General features: G+C 40.1%; 1 protein-coding gene across 1 annotated transcript in view; it reads left to right on the top strand.

Annotated features, from left to right (window-relative positions):
* Positions 1–735: 735 nt before the first annotated feature.
* si:dkey-237i9.1 (SEC14-like protein 1) overlaps positions 736–20,915 on the top strand; it is a 43,574-nt gene continuing 23,394 nt past the window's right edge. Inside the window, exons 1-2 of the mRNA XM_041785009.1 lie at positions 736–1,109; positions 2,573–2,662. Of these exons, the coding sequence (XP_041640943.1) occupies positions 2,600–2,662 (63 nt within the window). The 5' untranslated portion in view covers positions 736–1,109; positions 2,573–2,599. The remainder of the gene's footprint in view (positions 1,110–2,572; positions 2,663–20,915) is intronic.

Here is a 20,915-nt window from a genome sequence, read left to right as displayed (position 1 = left end):
CCCTCTCTGCAGCTGCTCCAGGACAGTTTTCTTCTTCAGCTGTTCAGATAAATGCTAAGAAGTGCTCCAAAACTTAGAGTAAGTCCTGTTTGTTAGCAATATTAATCCAGTGTAGAAATCCGCTGTGAAATCGACAAAATTGAAGTTAATTAGCTAAGAACTATGATGCGTTCAGGTAACCTCAGTAAATTAGACAACTGTATTCTTTATCTTATATGTTCAAATGTCACATTAAAATGGGAAAGTGTGAATGTGTGTTTATGTTTGAGGGCTATGCAATAGATGTGACAGACTGAATAATAGCTTTTTAACTCAAGCACTACTCAACTAAGACCACTTGTAGTTTTAATTTTTGCCCTTATTTTCTCGTTTCACCAAACTATAGAAAGTATCAATAGTGATATTGATAAGGACTCAGATCAGCACTTTCAATGTGCTGTACATAGAATTAAATGATAAAAATAAAACACTTGGCAATAAGAACCTTTAAAATTAAAAAAATATATATATACAGGAAACAATTTAAAATTATCACAGCGGAGCGACGTTATTAACTTGATTTTTTTTTTATCAAGTAGCAGCACTAATATATTTCTAGCTTCATTATTTTCTGTGCTCTCAGATTCCTGTCATCTGGTGTTTTTCACGTGATAAGCGTCAGACAGGCGGCAGATTTCTCTGAAGCGCTGTGGAGAGGTGGAAAAAAACTGAGCTTATAAATGGGGAGGAGCGACGGCGGCATCACAGGCATGAGAGAGAGGAGGAGAGGACCGAGAGACTAGAGAGGTGTACTGACCTCCTGCTCCGACGCTTCATCAAGTCAGGCGTCTTTTAACAGTGAGTTGAGTTGGAGGGACTGTTTACCCTTTAATTCGAACCCGTTATCGCCGGTCCGACGGTTTGCTTCTTAGCCATCTACTCTAGCCAAATGGCAAGCTAGCACGATAGAGCTAACCCTCGTTCGCTTCTGGCTTCATTCACTGCCAGGACCCGGCGAAGTGAATAACCAAGGAGGGGAATGGCAAGAGTTTACTCGGATAACCCTTTCAGAAGAAACGACCACTGAGGTTTATAAAGGAGCCCGGGAATATCTAGTACTCTAATCAAAGGTAAGTATCTGTTACAGCTAGTAAATCCATTTCAAAGCATTTTTGAAGTTAGCGCTAGCTTGCGGGCTAACCTCATTTAGCCAGGACTGTTGTTGTGTAACACCAAGCTAACGTTAAGAAGTCAGCGAGGGAAAGACTGAATGCTATTAAGGTGTTTGTGTTTATATAGATATGTTTTGTCTTAGTTGGAGTTTTAATTAAATTCTAACAAGTTTAGATATCATTTTGTGTGAAACAGATTTATTTCTCCCCAAACTGATAAGGTTACAGCCCACTGCTCTGACACGGAGCTCAGAGGAAAATTTCCAAAGACTGAAATGACTAACAAAATTGATACCACTAACAACAGAAGGGTATTTCACACTGCTCTAAAATGAAAGAAAACGATAGAACAATTAAAACGAGAGAAGAGTTAATGCTGGTGTTGATGTACTTTTAACTGTGCGACCTGATGTCGCTTGGTTAACACACTGCGGTTAGTAAAAGTAATTGTCTTATTTTGACGTTTCTCTTAAGTTGCTGACAGATCCTGAAGCATGACGGTAATTATATATTGCAGTAGCACTCCTTAGTTTGCTGTTTAGAGGGTAATACTGTGGCGACCTGTTTGTATCATGTCTGTCTTAGCCTGGTTATAATTAGTCTGATCCCTCTGTAAGTAGTGCTGTGACGTTAGCTCACTCCCTTCCTTGCAGCAAAGTTCCCGTCAGTGCATAGCAGAAGTTACAGGCATGTTTGAGCATGCAAAACAAACAGAACGTTAAGTTCAAGACACACTTTACACTTCTTGTAAATTGTTTTTAGCAAGGTCCTTGTCTTGATGGCTCTGTGGTCTCAAAATAGAGCAAAAGTGGATTGTTTACAACTCTTAAAGATTAGTCTCATTAAAATGTGTTTTACATTGATCTGCCCTAGCCTACACCGTGAATACCCAGCATGTGAAAAGTGCTGTTAGCAATAAAAAATTTACAGTGCACCTGCCTCTTTCCATCATTTTGTGCTGCTGTGTGTAGTTGTGACTTGGATTTTGTATGTATAGTCATAGCAAATTCATATCCCCTATAGTTTGCAGCACAAGTCATTGCAGTGGTGCAGCCTCAGTTTGACAAATGAGCGGGAAATGCTGCGTCCATTGATCAGTGAGCTCCTCGGTCACGGCTCAGGAGAGTTCCCTTCTGCAGCCCATCACTGTGCTCAGCTTTCTAGTTCATAGGGCTGCTTGCCAATATAGGAACACATGGACATGCACACTCCCACAAGCTCCTGGCATGATTCAAGCAGTCAGACAAAACACACCTTTACTTAATTAACTACCAAGTCTCATCATGCAGAACTGCAGATTTGATCTTAATATACTGGGACTCTACACAAAGTTTCCAATTGTAAATGAAATGCAGGGCCACATCTCATAAGTCAGATCACTCAAGGCTGTCTGTTAATTTATTTCATTCTTTTTTCTTCAGGTTGTTGGTGTTACTGTTATACCCATCATGGTGCAGAAGTACCAGTCACCCGTGCGGGTGTACAAGCATCCCTTCGAGCTTGTGATGGCGGTAAGTGTCTCTACCTGTGCTCACAGTCGGTCCTCTGTACACATGAATATTACATGCCATAGAGGCAGTTATGTAATACTGCTGGTTGGGCGCTTCAGAGGTCACCCTCAGAAAGTAGTCATCAAATTACACACCTTGCACTCATTTAGTGCACATACTTTCATTACAGTTTCTGAAGGCAGTTCATATTCCCACCAAGTAATATCACTATTTTAATATGCATGAGTAGTTTAGTCATGGACTGTTTATTCTATTCCAAGCATCCACTCTCTTTCACCAGAGTACTGTATGTAATGGTGTTTGGACTATTACTGACTCGATTTTAGTGTAAAAACTCAGTAGTTGTGTTTTAGAGTGTACAGACTAAAACTGAGACTTGTAGATACGATGAGCCAGGTACCCACTCTCTGCTGATTGGGTCACAATTCTATTTAAATATAATTAGTCATGTGTCCTTTACCAATTAAGAATCCATATAAATGACTCCATTTCCAGATGAAAACAAGCTGCTTGTTTTGACTTTTGGCTGAAAACTAAATATAAATGACTAAGTTGAGGCATTGCTGACCTTGTTCATACTAGCTGTTGTTCTTCAGTTATTTCTGTACTGCTTTATGTACTGTGCTGCCTTCATGCTCAGGAGGAAAACAATTGTTCAGGTGATTACTGTGTCAAATGGTGTAATCAGCCTTGAATTGAGTGCCACTGTTTTCACTGAAAGTACCAGTGCTGATTTTGTGTGCACCTGTTTGGACTCAAATTTAGATGCCCAACATTCTCCAAGGCTCACGTTTTGTGTTTTCAGATGTTAGTTTTATGAAGTTGGTTTGCTTTTCTGGACAAAGATCATTTGGGTTTTAGAAATGGATGCTGAAATGAAAGCAAAGTGGCGAGGATGTAGCCAGGGCTTTGTCTGTGTTTTCTTCCTTTCAGCTAAAGGTTTTTAGGCCTGTTCATTTTGCACTGAGCTGTTGTGATGTAGAACTGCACACTCAAAATCCCCTTGTACAACATGGCTGTGCTGTTATGTCAGACAGCGGTTCAGCTCCACTCTCTGTAGCGGTTGTCCATTTGAGGTGTAAAAGATTCAGTGCCTTGCACTTCTTTTAGTGACTTCATTGCTGCATGTGTTATTCCACTTCACTGCCTTTTGGAGTACAGAAAGTGTTGGTAAATGCATGTCCAGCTCCTTTGATTGTTCTCTTCTGAAAGTCTTCTTCCTACCAAGTCTTTGTTTCATTTCATTTCTACACATGTGGCATGTGAAACTACCAGTTAATATTTACTTCTGTGCTGTCGGAGGATGCAGAAGTCAGCAAATAAAAACACTAATCATTTCACACCCTGCTGTAAAGTGTCCCTCCTTGCTTCATTTATTATAACAAAATGATTTTGTACAGTAATACGGAAAAAAATACTTTATATACCTGTGCACAAATTTGCCAAGTTATTATTTTAGCACATCACATAATTCCCAGAATAACAAGATAAAATAAATGGTTAACTATAATCACACAATTGACCCATTGTTTATAGACATTTTACATGGCAATGCTTGGACCAAAGATGCTGTTTGCAGTCAGCAGCAACATCCCATTTCTGACCAAGTCTCATCCTTGTTATAAACTTATCCATTTCAACTGAACAGAAAAAAATGTGTTGTTGCTCTCACAGTTTATAACAGAAACATCTTTTGTCATTTAAGTGAACTCTGATCACCCTGAAATTTGTTAGTCTGTCATGGGTTTAAAGCCCAACAGGATCCAGACAGGTGCTGTTTTCTTTAAATGGAAATCAGCTTTTACTTCAGCAAGAACGAGGATGCAGGAAGAGTAAATCTTCTTAGCACAGGCTGTATTGAGCACTGGGGGAACAGACTGCTATAAATAGAGGGCTGGTACCTATACCTGGGTCTGCACATGCAGCAGAAGTGGGGAATAGTGATAATAATTTAGCAGACTTACGATGATTTGTAAGCCGAACATGACCCACCTTCAGGGTTTTTTTTTGTAGCTTGTCCAAGCTGGATTTACTGTTTTAACTGGGCATCAACTGATAGTGTTTGTTTTGCAGAGAAAATCATTTGCCTCATGTCTTTTATTATTTTCAAATCAAGGACAATAGGATAATTTTTTTCATTATTGAAATTTTATGTCCAGAATTTTCAAGATTGCTAGAGTTAACATAAGAAGAAATTTGAGCCTTAGTTTAGTACAGTTGGATTCTTTTCCCCTCTTTTCTCTGCAGTGAGTATTTCTGCAGACACTGCAGAGAAGGCTTAATGGTGCGTCACAACACTTGCTGGCTCTCTTTATTGAAAAGCCAGTGAAATTTCACCCCTTTTACTTCCTCTATAGCAGTTCTGCCTGTACAGAAAAGACGTGTAACAACATCCTGTGCTATCACAGGGTATTGACACTTTTCTATTGTGTTAATAGGACTCAGATGTTTTTTGTCAAGACCATTTTCCATTTTTGGCTTGTAGAGGGTGTACAAAATGTACTGGCAGTAAGGTGGTGTGAAAGAGTACTTCATAATGTATACATGGCTATATAGGGCTTGGTTTAACCTCGTTATTCCACTCTCCAGTTATGTGTGAGGCATCTGAAGTATTTGCCTGAAATGGCTTCTCCCTCTTGTCTGTAGAGGGATTATATTTGACGTTCTGCTTTGAGGAATTTAGTGATCTCTGTCTGCTTGACACTTGTGTTTGGATACTGCCAGGTCTTTCAAACACTCATTTACTCTACTGAGGTTAAAAACCAAGATTCTGCATTCCTCTGTTCTTTAAATGCATTCTTTTGGTCTCAGTGAGATAGAGCCTGTCTTCACTTGGCCTCCAGGAGCCACTCAACAGGCCCAATGACAGACTCTATCAAAGTTTTCCAACCTCTGCCTTACACTTCTCTTGCTTAAATCTACTGTTGAATAAGCCAAACTTGGATCTCAGATGCCCCTTGGCTGTTTTTGTTCTTTAGTGGTAACTGTACCCAGCTCTAAAAGTGGTATGCTCAGTATTCTCAGTTTTGACAGCTTTTTGGCAGACTCAGTGTACTACACGGGCCCTGGAAGTTAATAGTCTTTTCTGACGCTTTTATGATCTGTACCTTTAAGTACAGGTTTAACTTTGACTGATGGCAATCAGGTTTATTCTTCTGCTGAAGTTTGTGCCAACAATCAAGATGTATAAAGCAATAAAATCAAGTAAAAATACAAACTACTGGCTAGAGCCAACCCAAAGATTGAATAATTAAAACCATCAGTTTCGTGGATCGTGTGTTGACTTTTCTGAATCTCTCTGAATGTTGTTGTTTTTACATTCTCTGTTGTTCATAGTGCAGCACTGTTGCAAAGCACAGCAGACAGTTTTTTTTTTTTTTTACTGCACTGATTTCTGAATAACCCTTTTGCGATTATCATTTGAGAGGATTTTACCTTTAACCTAATTAACAGCACAGGTTTCTTTGATAAACAAAGCAACCTAGTTATTCAAGTAGGTCAGAGCACTGGGTTTGGTTGACAAAAAGTTTCTACAAGGAGCTTTGGTGGCCCCCATGCATCAGGAGGGTCTATGTCCAGAGAGCTTGCTTATAGGTCATCGGCTTGTTTTAAGGTTAGAACTGTTTGATCATTTAGAAAGGTTTTATGGATGCTTAAGTACCCAGAGAGGTCTCCTCTTGTCACATATTAACAAACTTACAATAGAGCGAGTTGGTGCTGAAAATCTTTTCTTGCTAGGATCTTTGGTGGAGCTTTACAAGTTAAACTGTTGCTAACTTTTACTTTTCTAACAGACTTAAACCTCCATCTTACTGAAAATGCAGTTAAATATGCTTTTGTGTCTTGAATAATAGAGAGTGGTTGGCTGTAATTGTTTGAATATCTGGCCTCCAGTGTAGTTTCCCTTTGCGGTCACACATGTACAGCTGCGTCATGAGCATTCTCTTAAATGATCTCACCTGTTTCTCTCTCTCTCTCTTGAGAGAGCTCAGGCTATATGAAACTACCTGATGTGGGAGATTTAAACCACACAAACATTGAGACACTCAGTGAAGTTACTCTAATATTAATCCTGTGATTAGAACAAAAATATGTTAACCCTCAGTCCCTACTATGTCCGTTTTGAGGACATTCATCATTTTAATCATCGTTTTTTTTGAGTTAAGAGTCACATTTTTATAGATTGAGGCATCAAATTTGGCCAAAGTTATTATTTTTCTTCATATTAAAAAAAAATAAAAAAATGAAAACCGTGTCACCCATAGAATGCCCACGACGCGAAATGGCTACATCCAGCCTTGTTTGTCCGAAATCGGACACCTAGACTTCCATTCAAAACACGTTTTTTGACTGTGTGTCTAGGGCACCAAAACAACTTTTAGCACCCGTTTTTTTGCAGTCAGTCGATCACCATGGATCTAAATTTCACCATTAAACAGTGATCCAGCGGATAGTGCAGCGCACTATTTTAACCCTTTCAGCAGCACAGACATGGTTTTCCTTCCATGCGCTCAGAGTGTTTGGAGTGCTATTTCACCCGCTAAACATAACCAGAATTAAATGAACCGATTCATGCCACTAGATATGGATGTCTGAGAGTGGGCTACATGTGTAAGGAAAAGTTTGTGGGCTCCTACGTGTGTGATCAGGGGCAAATCTGCGTGTATGTTTACAAGCGAACATGCTGTAAGTGAAGTGTTTACATTAGGATATGTTACCTGTGGATTCTGCTGCCTGGGACTAAGAAAGAGGGACATTTGGACAATTTCAACTTTGCCCTCACTTCATAGCAAGTGGATTAACAAGCATGAGGATGCACAGGTCCTTTCGATCAATAGGTAAGAATATATCATATCTCAAAGATGCAGTACATTTATATCTGCGCGTAATTGGCATATTTGTGGTCACATTTTGGTTAGAGGTGGAAATGCGCGTGTTCGTGGTTCATATCCTACATATATCCTCTGATTCTTTATGCCTGTACATAAAATAAACCTAATATGAACAAATGCATTCAATCGTATTAGATTTGGTAGAGGAGGAAGTGTGAGAAAAGGAGGGTAAAACTGGCGTGTTTTATGCACGGATAGACTCATCTGTTTAGCATGGACGAATCCAAGTCATAGGCATAGTGTACAATAAGTGGCATAAAAAGGGTGTAACATTGAATTTTTTAAATTTTTTTTTCAGTAGTCAGGGTTGAAGTTGTTGAAGAGATCTGAAGCAGTGAAAGTTTTTAAAAAAGTTGAAAAATAGTATTTTATGAACACCTTTCTGCATGTCCGTTTTCAGGACAAACAAGGGTGGATGTAGCTAAAATATGGCATTCGGCACTACAGAAAAAATTTCAATGCATCGAAATCAATTTTACTACTCATCATTGGCATGGCCCAGACTCTATTTATTGAAAAAAAGATTTTTTTTCTAGATCATTTTATATGGGAATTACGGTGTTTTTGTGTTTTTTACCATAAAAAATAGCAGTGACATGGTGTACAATAACTGGCATAAAAAGCGTGTAACATTGAATTTTTAATTTTTTTTTTGTTTTTTTTAGTGGTCAGGGTTGAAGTTGTTGAAGAGATTTGAAGCAGTGAAAGTAAAAAAAAATGTTGAAAGATGATTATTTTATTAGCACTTTTCTGCATGTCGGTTTTCAGGACAAACAAGGACAGATGTAGATAAAAATTACAAGGGACCGAGGATTAACACTACTCAATTTACTGGCATATCAGATCAACTCAGACTGATGACTGGTGGTCATAACACACTGTCTGTACTTTGTTACATTATTCTCCTCTGTGTAAGGACATAACGCTCCTCCTGTATTGTTTTAATTTGTGACTGTGTTAACTGGTGACTTTCACTGAAGGGCTTTTGTAAATGTGTCCCTTACAGCAGCTGATGACAGCTGATAGAATCCTCGCAAATGAGCCTTTGTTTAGTTTTTATGTGTATGTTATCTTTGTGACTGAAAAAATGGCCACAAATGGACGCACTAGCCTGGGATACTCATGATAGTTTGAATTACTGGGGAGCTAAGGGGAACTCAACGTTTTTGGGGAGCTTTAAAAGTTGTCAACATGTAGGATATTATTTTATTTTATGTCGTTAAGTTTCCTAAAACATAAAACCAGTAGTTTGAATATCTCGGTGTTTGTTTACTTGTTCATTACATAATAAATGAAAATTTCTGACCATCTGTCCCCAAAAATCAACAAAATTCTGTGTCTTTCCTGCTGTGGTCATTCATGAATGGCAGTGCTGCCCTGAAACAAGGCTTGGAATTACATGAGTACCTGAAGTTATCAGTTAGTTGGTGTTCTTTTCTCAAGAATTTTGTCAGTATAACAAAGGTTTTCCTGTGATCGTCTGTTTTTCATGCGTTTTTTGCTCTGATTTCTCTCTGAGTAAACTAGTTGCGTGATACTTAAGTTGTTATTGTGCCTAAACGGCAGGTTACTGACAGCATTAACTCCCTGCTGCAGAAGTGGCAGAGTGATTGTTAACTCGGATGTTGACCATGCTGCACTTTAATACGTTTATGCAGTCAATGTGACTTGGAACTGCAGGGTACACATTAGCAAATGGGGCTCCAGAAAGCCACTGTGTAATTTGAACACTGGCACTCATGCAACTAAATTTGTGTCCCAGCTAGCTAGACAGTCGTGCCAGTTTCTGTGCAGTGACAAAGATGCGTAAAATTGTGTATTTGGTCTGTTAGTTTATCTCAGCCAATCCTGTTTCTGCTGCTCTGTCTACTATCACACCTCCTCTGCCTCCACACTGTCTCTACCAGTCATGTGACTACAACTTCTCAAGTCTGTGTACTCTTAATTTTTGAAGACATAGACAACTGATGTGTCAAACCAGTGCTGGGGATGTGTGGCTCCCACATGGGATCCCACAAGTATATCTAGTCTGTGGAGTTAGCACAGAGCACAGAATATTAAATAATGGAACATGTAGTCTAAGATTCATATTGAATAGTTGACTTTGATTTGACTAATAAAATCTGAATTGGCCACAGCTCTAGTGAGCACTCTTGTTTTGTTGGGTGTTGCTTTTTTAGCTTAATTTTGGCTTGTGAAGTGCCTTAAAGATGGTGCAAGATCAAAGCTATACAGATGAACTTGAAAGAGCCAGACGAGGCACTTATTTGAGGATTGTGTTGTAATTTTCCACAGTTTGATTTATTGGTGCAGAGGATTGAATATAACTAAAGAGAAAAGTCTTATTAAGAACTAACTAAATTAGAATGATGCCAGAGTGAAACATACACCACAGCACCTTCTTTATGTTACTCTTATAGGAAACTCGTCCTGCTTTATAGATAAAGAAAACTCGGTTTTATCCCTTTTATGGCTTTGCTCATCAGAAGAGTTGCTAATTTTGGGCTGCCCAAAAACACACAAAATGCCATAAGTGTTGGCATCGACCTTCATCCCCTGCTAAAGACTGCAAAATGTTGGCATTATTCTGTTGAGAAAGTGTTTACATATTGCTGAAGAGAGAAGGTACTACATAGCTGTTTGTTTTTGAAAAAATCACCCTCAGTGTTGGCGTCCCCTGAGTCTGCTGTTGCATCTCAATAACAGGAAATGTAGCCGCTGCTATTATCGCAGCAGTCCAGTCTCAGAGCCTCTGGTCTATCCTTGGGGAGCCACATAGGAATGTCAAATGCACAATACACTAACCCGCTTGCTGTTATTTCAGGCCTGAAGGGACAGTTGCTTCTGGAACAAATCCACAGAAGAAGAATGACTTAGTAGCCACAAGAGAATAAAAAAAACTGGCTTACCATAGTAAATAGTAAATAACACCTAACTCAGTACTGCCTGCCGTAGCTGAAAAGACAATACTGATTCCTAAAAGCCCCCAACAACCAGATTAGTAAGCATGCAGCAGAGAGATGGTATTAAGAGAGGAAAAGCCTACCCCAGCCTGACCTGCTCCATGGCAACGTATGGGTGTGTAGCTAATCCATGAGGACAAAGCACTTTGGTCCTGCCCCTGTCCTAGTAGACTTTCTACAGGGGAAGGAACAGGATGTGCCCTAATGGTTTAATGCCCGCTGGATTTGTTGGAACCATCCACCGCAGGAGATGCTTCCTACTTAGGGACTTAATCCTTTTTTATCACTGGCAGCAACAATTAACATGAAGATGTGTATGCTTTACATGCTTCACGTTTATAAAAACGTTCCAAAAGCAAACAGGAGGTAATCAGAACTCATGTCATTTTTCCATTAAACCTTTTTTAATGTTTGAAATAGGAATAAAAGTAGTACTTCTTTTGGTAATTTGGTAATAGCTGAAAGATGATTAAGCAGAGCAGGACTTGCAGTTTAAATAGAAATGCCATAGGGTAGGTAACAAAAGGGAGAGGCTGAGTGACCCAGACTGTTTTAGCCTCTTATTAGGCTTAGCACTGGCTGCTGTAACAGTAGCCCCTGGATAAGAATGCTGCAACTGTTAGATTCTTAGAATTTTGCTGTTTTCCTTTTGTTTGGACCCAAATGTTATATCCAATTCAGGTGAAAGCAACAGGTGGAAAGTGTGCCATATAAGCTTGTGGCTTAGATTGCCTGGAACCTGTTTGCTCCAGCTCTAGCTGCCAAAGTCTTGTTAATGAGGCCACCAGACTATTACTGAAAATTATTCTTTTGTATAATCCAGGCTTGCATGAACTGCTTAGCATCGTGGCTCAGGTACTTTATATTTGTGAGGTGTTGTAACTTGGGTTAAGGGGGCAGCAGTGAAACCTTGTAAAACATATGAACAATAATCTTGAACATGAGTCAAACAACCTCATCTATGTAATGTTTTTATTCTGTTTAACCTCATCCCTAGCTTTTCTTATCCATTTCATTTAATTTCTGCCCCTATTATGTCCATTGTCAATGTCAGACCACACATTCTTTTGTTGTTATGATTGTCACTGTGCCATATTAGGTGATACAGAACACGAAATTCAAGCCATGATTTGACTGGCAAAAATGGCAAACTACACAGTGGTTCCTGACCAATCGCCACAACTGATGATGGTGCTACAAAGATAAGGGGCTCGACTTGACAACAGCTAGAAATAAGACTGTAACTAAACAACTGCATTGCTCCAAACTGCATTTGTCTATTCAAATGTTATGATGAATAATTTGCTAACTTGATAATAGCATTGCCATTTGGCCTGTTTGCACTTGTGAGCTTTGTGCTAGCTCAGTGCTTTGAGCTATAACTGGTCAACATCACTGAAGTGATTGAGTACATCGTAGAAGGCAGAAAGACAAATCAAACATGCTGGACTCTCTGTCGGAGTCCATGAGGCATCGAAGATGTGGTCTGATTCTTGTTCACTATGATACATTTTATGGGATAAACATTTTTTTTTGTGCAGGCAGGTCATGAAACCTTACAACTGACTGATTCGGCTGTAGTGTTACTGCTGTGATCTGCATTTCACTTTGTTACTGTTCCCCTGTAGTCATTCAAAAACAAACTGGTGTTTGTTCCTCTGTTTTCATAACAAGGTACTGCCTGTCAGTAGCTTTTACCTTGGAACATGTATGCTATATTTGGAAGTCAATCTCTGCTTCCATCATGCCTAACAAAAAGGTAATTTAAGGAAGTGTGTTTCAGCACATTTGTAGCCATCTGTTTTGCAATTATTTGCCTAGATAACATGGCTGAAACAAGCTGTAATTATACTGTAGAGCCCACACTTTCATTTCACAAAACCCAACCAAAACAACTGCATGCAAAGAAAAGGTTTTAAAGAAGAGATGTTTTCTGATTATTTTTGTTTTCCCCGCTTTATTTTTCTTCTTGCTGGCTTAGATCTAAGCCATGAACTACTTTGAGCTTTGTACCTCCAAGTAATACCTGTTTATGGATCACCTCTGGTACATTTAGAGGGCTTTAGATTCCAAGCAAATTATTTTGTGCCTGTTTATGCTAAGCTGAATTTGGCTAATCCTGCTGTCCCCCTATTCTCTGTCTAGCCTGGCTAAGCTCAGTGCAGGTTGACATCCTGTCCCACCCTGTGCTGACCCACTTCTAGCCAGGTCTGGTTAAGGCTTCTGCATCTCAATCATCTCTGTTACTGAAGATTTCTGAAGCAACCATGGCACTATTTTTATTGTTTTAAGCTGTCTGTGAGCCATTTCCTTCATGTCACCCATCTAACATAAATATTCACCTTTGTTTCAGCCTAACTTGAGCTGAGAATTGAGCTGGGTTTGTAGTAAAGGGAGCAGAAAAAAATAGAAAAGATAGAACTGTTTACCAGTAATCACGTTTATGTTTGTTAGATACAAAGAAACAATTCAAAAGAGTGCATTGAATTCTCAGTCAGTGCATTCAGCTGCTTACATGCCTAATGTAAAATGAATTTGAAAAAGAATCCATCTGCCATTTTATATTTGTCTTACGAGACCCATTTTTACTGTATAGATTTGTTTTGGTGATCTATATTTGAGGCATTTTACTCATAAACAAATTTTTATCTATAACTGTTTACATTTTCTGTTATGTCAAACAGTTAAACTCAAAAAAGAGTCAACATAGTTTCAGGGATCCATTTGAATTACCACCAGCTACAATGAAAAGACTTAATGACAACTCTGTTAAACTGGCTATTCAAACCAAGGGAGACTTAATATCGTGAGAAAATGCTATATTTCTTTAAGTGACGTATTTGCTGTGAAGTACCCTTGTCATTTGCTTTCCTCAGCATTACACCCATCTGTTCTGATTCAGAGAATTTCCAGTCATTCGCTGAATGAATCTGTCAGAGCTCTGCCTGCAGTGTGTAATTCATTTACTCTGCTAGATGCTGCTTGCCAGAATCCGTGAAGAGTTATTGCCAGCCTTCAGAATGGGGTCTTATCATCCAGTTTACTGCTGGATGCAGCATTGATAAAGAACTGCACCATCTTCACGTGACTCTAGCAGCCTATGAGAAAATTCTGGAGCTGATTTCATTCACTGATCACCAGGACACTCATTCACCCTCTTTCCTGCTGCAAGGTCGAGATGCTGCTCCAGCAGCTCCCCTCCCCCATTCTACCAGACAAAGATGAATGTGTGCGCACATACCCTTACACAATGACCCTGTAGTAGTTTACACAGCGTATAATACAGTGCAGCAACCGGCAGTGACTCACATCTATGCGGCAGCTTGTTGACGTTAATGATGTGTACTGTACGCTGTGACAACCAGCGTACTGCTTAAAAATCCATCCCTACTTGTGATTCATCAGAAATGGATGCATTTAAGGCACATGCGCCTTAAATACATGCAGTTATCTCTAAAGAGCAGAAGGACGAAACAACGGTCGATACCTCCATCTCCCTTTCGTATGCTTTGTGCCATCACCCCAACATTTCCTGGAAAAGTGAAGATGCTCAGGAATAAGTGGCAGCATTTACTGTATCCATCAAATTGAGGTTCATCATGGTTGATAAAATGATGTAATTTTGTTATAGTGGTAAAAGAGCAGGCTGTGGATGTGTATTACCAACATCTCTCCTTTCCTTACTGTAAAACAGGATGCCAATAATGCTGCAATTTCCTGTTGCTCCCTATTACAAGGAATTGTTGTAGACTCAGTCAGCATCTTCTTGCTTGTTAGTTCCGTGAAGAGGACTGTCAATTATTACTGGATATTTATGCAGAATTTATTGTTTTACGTGTATAAATGAGGGTATAGGGATGTGTGTGGATTTGTAACAGTTTTCTGATTGTATATGAAATAAAATATACCATCCTCCTTTTTTGATAGACATCGGGGTACAACTCCACTGGTTGCAAGAGATCAGATTGTATGAACTATATTAAGAAAACAAGATATCCCTCTAACTTATTTATAAGGTTATGATTTCAATTAATAGTTTAAAATCCTCTTTAATGCAACAAAAGCTCATTTTGCAATTGTTCTGTTGACATAAGACAAAATAAGGAATGGTAGGACTACCTATTGATGAAGAAGTTGCCAACAAAGCAACTTGTCTGACAGGAATTTGTGTGATTAGCTGGCTAATCGATTTAACACCCAGTCACTTGGTGGTTGCCACCAGGATTATTACTTATTTAACCTATTTTTTTTTTTAACATTTTTAATCAATTCAGGCCTTTTATTCTGGTCAAATTCTCTGTTTACTCTGTAACCCAGCTAACCACCAGTAGCCAATGTAGTTCTGGTTAATGGCTAGTGCCATGCTGCCCTAATACGATACAATGCAATACAAGAACTTGATTTATCCCCGAAGGGAAATTCAATCGTCTGGGAGTCTCATCTGTTTACTTTAGAATTATACAGTCTAATTGCTGATTGTATGAAAGATTTTCTAAATCTTTCTGTCCTGCAGTGCAGGGATAGGAGCCGTCCACCACTGTTGTTTCTTTGCTCATTGAGGGAGATATGAAGTGGATGATCCATGTTTCTCAGAATGGCCTCCACCTCGCTCAATGCGCGTCTCTCCACCTCATCCTCCAATGACTTCAATTTGATTCCGACCACAGAGCCAGCTTTTTTAACCAGTTTGTTCATACGCCTTGCATCCTTTTACACTGCCTCCCCAGCAGACTGCAGCATAAAACAGAAAACTTGCCACCACAGACTGATAAAACATCTGCAGCATCTTACTGCAGATGTCTATTGATCGGAGTCTTCTGAGGCAAAAGAGGCGGCTCTGCCCCTTTTTGTAGATGAAGTCTATGTTTTTAGACCAGTCCAACTTATTATCCAGGTTTACACCTAAATATTTATATGATGTCACCACCTCGATGTCCAAGCCACAAGTGTTCACTGGCTGAAGAGGGGGTTTGGATCTGCGGAAATCTATGATCATTTCCTTTGTCTTTGAGGTGTTGAGTAGCAGGCAGTTTTTGTGACTCCAGTCACTGAAGGCACTTATCAGATCCCTGTATTTGGCTTCATGTCCATTTCTGTTACATGCCACGATAGCAGTGTCATCAGAGTATTTCTGAATGTGGCAGGACTCAGTGCTGTATTTGAAGTCTGATGTATACAGTGTGAACAGGAATGGAGCCAGGACTGTTCCTTGTGGAGCCCCTGTACTGCTCATTAATGTCCCAGAAACACAGTTCCCCAGCCTGACAAACTGTGGCCTTTCTGTCAGGTAATCTATGATCCAAGAAACACAGGAAGGATCCACTCCCATCTCCGTGAGCTTGTCTTTGAGTATGGTGGGTTGGATGGAGTTGAATGCGTTTGAAAAATCAAAGAACATGATTCTCACATAAACTCCAGGTTCCTCCAGATGAGACAGGGCACGGTGAAGCATGAAGAGGATGGCATCATCCACTCCAATGTGTTCTTTGTATGCAAACTGCAGGGAATCGAGTTTGTCTTTGACCTCAAGCCTCAGTAGGCGTAGAATCAGCCGCTCCAGAGTTTTCATGATGTGTGAGGTAAGGGCAATAGGTCTGTAGTCATTTAGTTCAGCCGGACATTTGGTTTTTGGTACCGGTACAATACAGGATGTTTTCCATAGAGCAGGCACCCATGCCAGCTGTAGACTCAGGTTGAAGATCCTGTGGAGAGGTTGACACAGTTGTGCAGCACAGTCTTTAAGCAGCCTTGGACACACACCGTCTGGGCCAGCTGCCTTCCCAGAGCAAAGTCTCTCAAGCTCCAACCTCACCCCTGTCTCTGTGACAGAGAAGGGTACAGGTGCTAGAAGGGAAGTGGCTGCAGCTGTGGAGACATGTGTAGGAGACGGAGAAGGAGAAGGAGGAGCTATGGTGGGGATTTCCATATGTTGAGGAGAAGAAGGAGGAGCAGCAGTGGAAGTAGGTGTGTCCACAGTGTCAAATCTGTTGAAGAACAGGTTGAGTTCATCAACTCTTTCCACATCACCCACTATTGGCTCCCTTTTCTTTTTTATTGTGTCCAGAGATGGTACTGATTTCTCTCCACACATCATGGATGTTGCTGTGTTGAAAATTCCTCTCTATCTTCTTTTTGTATTCCAGCTTTGCCATCTTTAGTCTCCTCTTCAACTCATGTTGCACTTCTTTGAGCCGTTCTTTGTCTCTAAAAGCTTTCTTTTTCTGGTTGAGGATTGCCTTTATGTTGCTTGTGATCCACGGTTTGTTATTGGGGAAACAGCGAACAGTCTTTGCAGGTATGACTGTGTCTACAGAAGCTGATGTACTCAGTAAAACAATCAACCTGTCTGTCAATGTTCATACTGTCCTCATCTGTTTCCAGCAGCACATACCAGTCTGTTGATTCAAAGCAGTCCCTTAGAGCTTCACTAGCTTGAGGAGTCCATCTTCTGATTTTGACTTTAGTTGCAGGCTGCCTCAGCACACAAGGTTTGTAACAGGTCTACAGATAAACCAAGTTATGATCTGACCTGCCCAGTGGTGGTAAGGCAGTAGCGCTGTAAGCTTCTTTGACATTGGCATACAGCAGGTCTAGGGTTTTGTTTTCTCTGGTAGGACAGTGTAAATCCAGTCAGGTGAGAGGAGAGGCTGACATGGTTGAAATCTCCTGATGTTATTACAAGTGCCTCAGGATGTTGAGTCTGTATCCTAGCAACAGTATCATGCATAACATCACACGGAACCAAATCAGTAGCCTTGGGTGGAATGTAACAAGTATTGTTTATGATATGACTGAACTCCCTTGGAACATAATATGGCCGAAGGGCAACTGCAAACAGTTCAATATCTGGACAACACAACTTCTCCTTAACAGTTATGTGTGAGGAGTTACACCATCTCTGGTTAACAAATAAAGCTGGACCCCCTCCTTTCTTCTTGCCACTAGCTTTAGCATCTCTGTCTGACCTTATGAGAGAGAAGCCAGGTAGATCCACAGTTGAATCTGAGTTGTTTTGATTCAACCAGGTTTCATTATAACACAGGAGACTGCATTCACGGTATGTTTTGTCAGTCTTCACCAGTGTCTCCAGCTCATCACTTTTGTTTGGCAGAGAGTTGACGTTTCCCATGATGACTGATGGAAGAAAGGGCGTATATCTCCATTTCCTTGCCTTCACCTTTGCACCAGCACGGCAACCACGAAAACACCTCAAAATGTCCACTGGAATTGGCTGTTGTTGTCCAGATTTGTTCTGTCTCAATGAAAGAAGCTCCTCTCTTGAATGAACTCTTCTCCCAGCAGAAACCTCCATCAGCAGCCGACAAAACACAACAAAATATGAAAAAATACAGCAAAAATTTAAAACAGTTAAGAGACACCAAACTTCGCAGCCACTTTCAGAGGCGCAGGTTCCAAAATGCTTTTAAACCTGAATGTAAACAACAGTGAACTGATAGAATTTTGAGAATCTCTTTGGAAAAGCACAGTTTAGCATAATTTTAATCTGTAAGATGGGGATAAAGCTGTATGGAAGCTGTGTTGGGTTAGGCATTCAGCATAGCAGCATGGCTTCTGTGCTATGCTATTTCTTCTCTGCTAACTTTTAGAGCACCATGTTGTTGGGATTCTGTTTAAGGTTTTCCCAAACTTAAAATGAGCAGAAGTGAGGTTTTCCCCTCAACATGCTGGTCTTTGGTGGAGCCAACTCTGACTGGGTGAAGCGGTCTTTTTTTCATGTTGATAAATAGGGCGTCAGTCAACATAGTTATGTCACTGATGATGTCGATTACGTTGAGGCATTGCCCCAGCTATAATTTTGACAATTTCCTTTGTGTTTTCTTAACTTTAGACTAGTCAACTAAATGCAGTCATGCTATGCGTTTAGCCTGATTTGATATCAGTTGCCTAGTAACATCACTACCGGCTACAGGCTTAAATTCAAGTGATGTTACCTCCTCATCCCATTATGATCTTTCCTGTCTCAAATAAATAAAAGTAGAAGTGGCTTAAAAACAATATGAATAGAAAAGATGGGTTTATCCGTCTTCTGTAAAGTCCATGTATGCAACACAATAATTTTTTGAGAAGCCATCTTTAAGAGATGTATCAACAATAAAACTTTGTAGATTTCCATAACAGCTGCAAATCCCACACTTTTCCCAGGAAACAGGTAAAAGCTAAAACGTTACACATTTGGTAAGTCACTCAGAAAGGTTTTTGCATGCATAGGCAGATTCCATACTCAACTGACATCATTGTCTCAGCTATTAATGTTTTTAATGAGCTGACAAGATGAGCTTACTTTGACAAAGTTGTGTCTAAGTAAGCCTTACAACAGCAAAAATGCATTTAGTTCAGCATTTTTTGTTCTTACTGTTATGGCCTTTTGATAGCAAACAGATGGCCATCCTGCTGCCTCATTTCCCTGGTACACACACATCAAGCCATGCTTTCCCAACCTAGCACCACTGTTCAGCATTTTACATGGCCCACCAAATATTCAGGGCCTTGCGTTTGTACAAGGTCTGTGGACTTGGCAGATTGTCCCCCCGCCTCTTTCTGAGTTGGTAGTTCCAGGCATTTCTGTCTTTACAATGCTCAGTGTAGCTGTGAGAACACTGGAAGGAGAGTAGTGGGTGGTATGGCATGCAGAGAGCAAGGGCTCAATTGTTACATCTGTTCAATCAGGATCTTGTTTTCTCTCCTACCCTACATCCAGTACACACCTACACTCGTGCTGTCGGACCTGATGGGTGGAGAAACTTTTGTTTTCCTTTTCCTTTAGCACACCAATAACTATTCAATTGCTCACCTTCTTTTTCTTTTCTCTCTTTCGATATGATGGCAAGTCAATATATTGCGTAACTCTAAGTCTTGGGATTAGTATGTCAGGTGGCCTACAAACAGAATGGTATTGGTTGTATGTCAACAAAGTGTAGTGTGTTGTTCTGCTTGGCCCAGCTACAAAGAACTGGGACATCTGGAGAGGCTCCTGATATATTATCAGGATCTTTTCCCGTGAGAGTTTCACCTACTTAATCCCACAATAACTGCTCCCTATTCAAGTGCTCCATCTCTATTTAGTCACACTGAAACTAGTGTAGTTGAAAAACTAGACTAACAGAAGTCCTGCTGCTATTAATCAGAATTGCAGGGATGATAAGCAAGGCAGCTATGACTATATGGTCAGCTAATCATTACTTAGTAGTCATTATTTGAGAAAAAATTGTTAACAATGAAATATGGGATCTAAATCAGTGTTTTACCCGTATTGTTAAGCACTGGCGCTGCTTATTTTGAATATAAGTTTACATTTCCAACTAGTTGATTCATATGCATTTTGAGAAACTGCTCAATGAAAATGAACATTCCAGAAAAGCAAAGTATCTGATCACAGAGTTGTAAAATAAGTTTCTCTCTTTCTGTTGTCACCATTACGTGTGTGAAGCTTCCTTCTTCCTGTACTCGACAAACAAGTCTAACTTATCTGATATGCAACTGTCATCATCAACATATCTCAAGTTAGCATTTCAGCCAGTTTCAAGAAATTCAGTGGGTTTTCTTTCTACAGCTGTCTGCTCAGTAACTTTCCTCCTGCTCTTCCCCCATCCTCATCCATGACCTAGTTTTGAATTTATAGCTTTGCTCTCTGAAATGAAAACCAGGAGGAATTTTCCTCTACATATGCCCTTCTCTATACTTCATTCTCTCTAACCTATTCGCCTCATTTTATGTAAACAGTTGCCTGCTGGGGTTTGTGCGTCAGGGCCATTATTTACAGAAGCAGGGTATGTGTCTAGGACAATCTGCCTCTTGAATGAACAGGACTTTATCCCTAATTTGGCACCACAGCAAAAGCTGGAGTTGATCCTTTATTTGTAGACCTTTAGCTACTATCATGTCAACCAGACAGCAGCCTGCTATCTCCTTTGCAGGCTACGCTGAACACTTGACCAAGCCAGTCTGATTAACTGCTGGCAAGCAGGCATCGAAGCAACATGGTGCAAACACGTGGCTGAACTTGTGTGTGTGTGATTCTAACAATTGTAGTGACGTCCCCAACATGTCAGAGTCCAGGATTGCCTTGGGTGATGGATGTGAACTCTTACTGATTTTCACTGCTAAACGTGACTGAATGATGTCACGGCCTGTCGGCAGTGCTCAGTCACAGATGCGTTTGTTTGTATCACGACGTCATGGGTAGTGTGTATTTGTATTACAATATTTGTGTGTTTTTTTGAGCGGAAACATTAGAGGACAGTTTCATATAGACCACAGAGTGACAGCCATGCTGATAATGAACCCTGTTGTTGATTGTCTCCCTGTTGTTCATTTGTCTGTCTAATGGCAGACATGAAGAACTGAAAGATATTAAAGTGTTGACAGCAGTTGGGGAGC

Source organism: Cheilinus undulatus, linkage group 4 (assembly GCF_018320785.1).
Source record: "Cheilinus undulatus linkage group 4, ASM1832078v1, whole genome shotgun sequence".
Classification (NCBI taxonomy): domain Eukaryota; kingdom Metazoa; phylum Chordata; class Actinopteri; order Labriformes; family Labridae; genus Cheilinus; species Cheilinus undulatus.
Note: the sequence above shows the minus strand (reverse complement) of the source record. Positions and strands in the feature narration are given on the sequence as shown.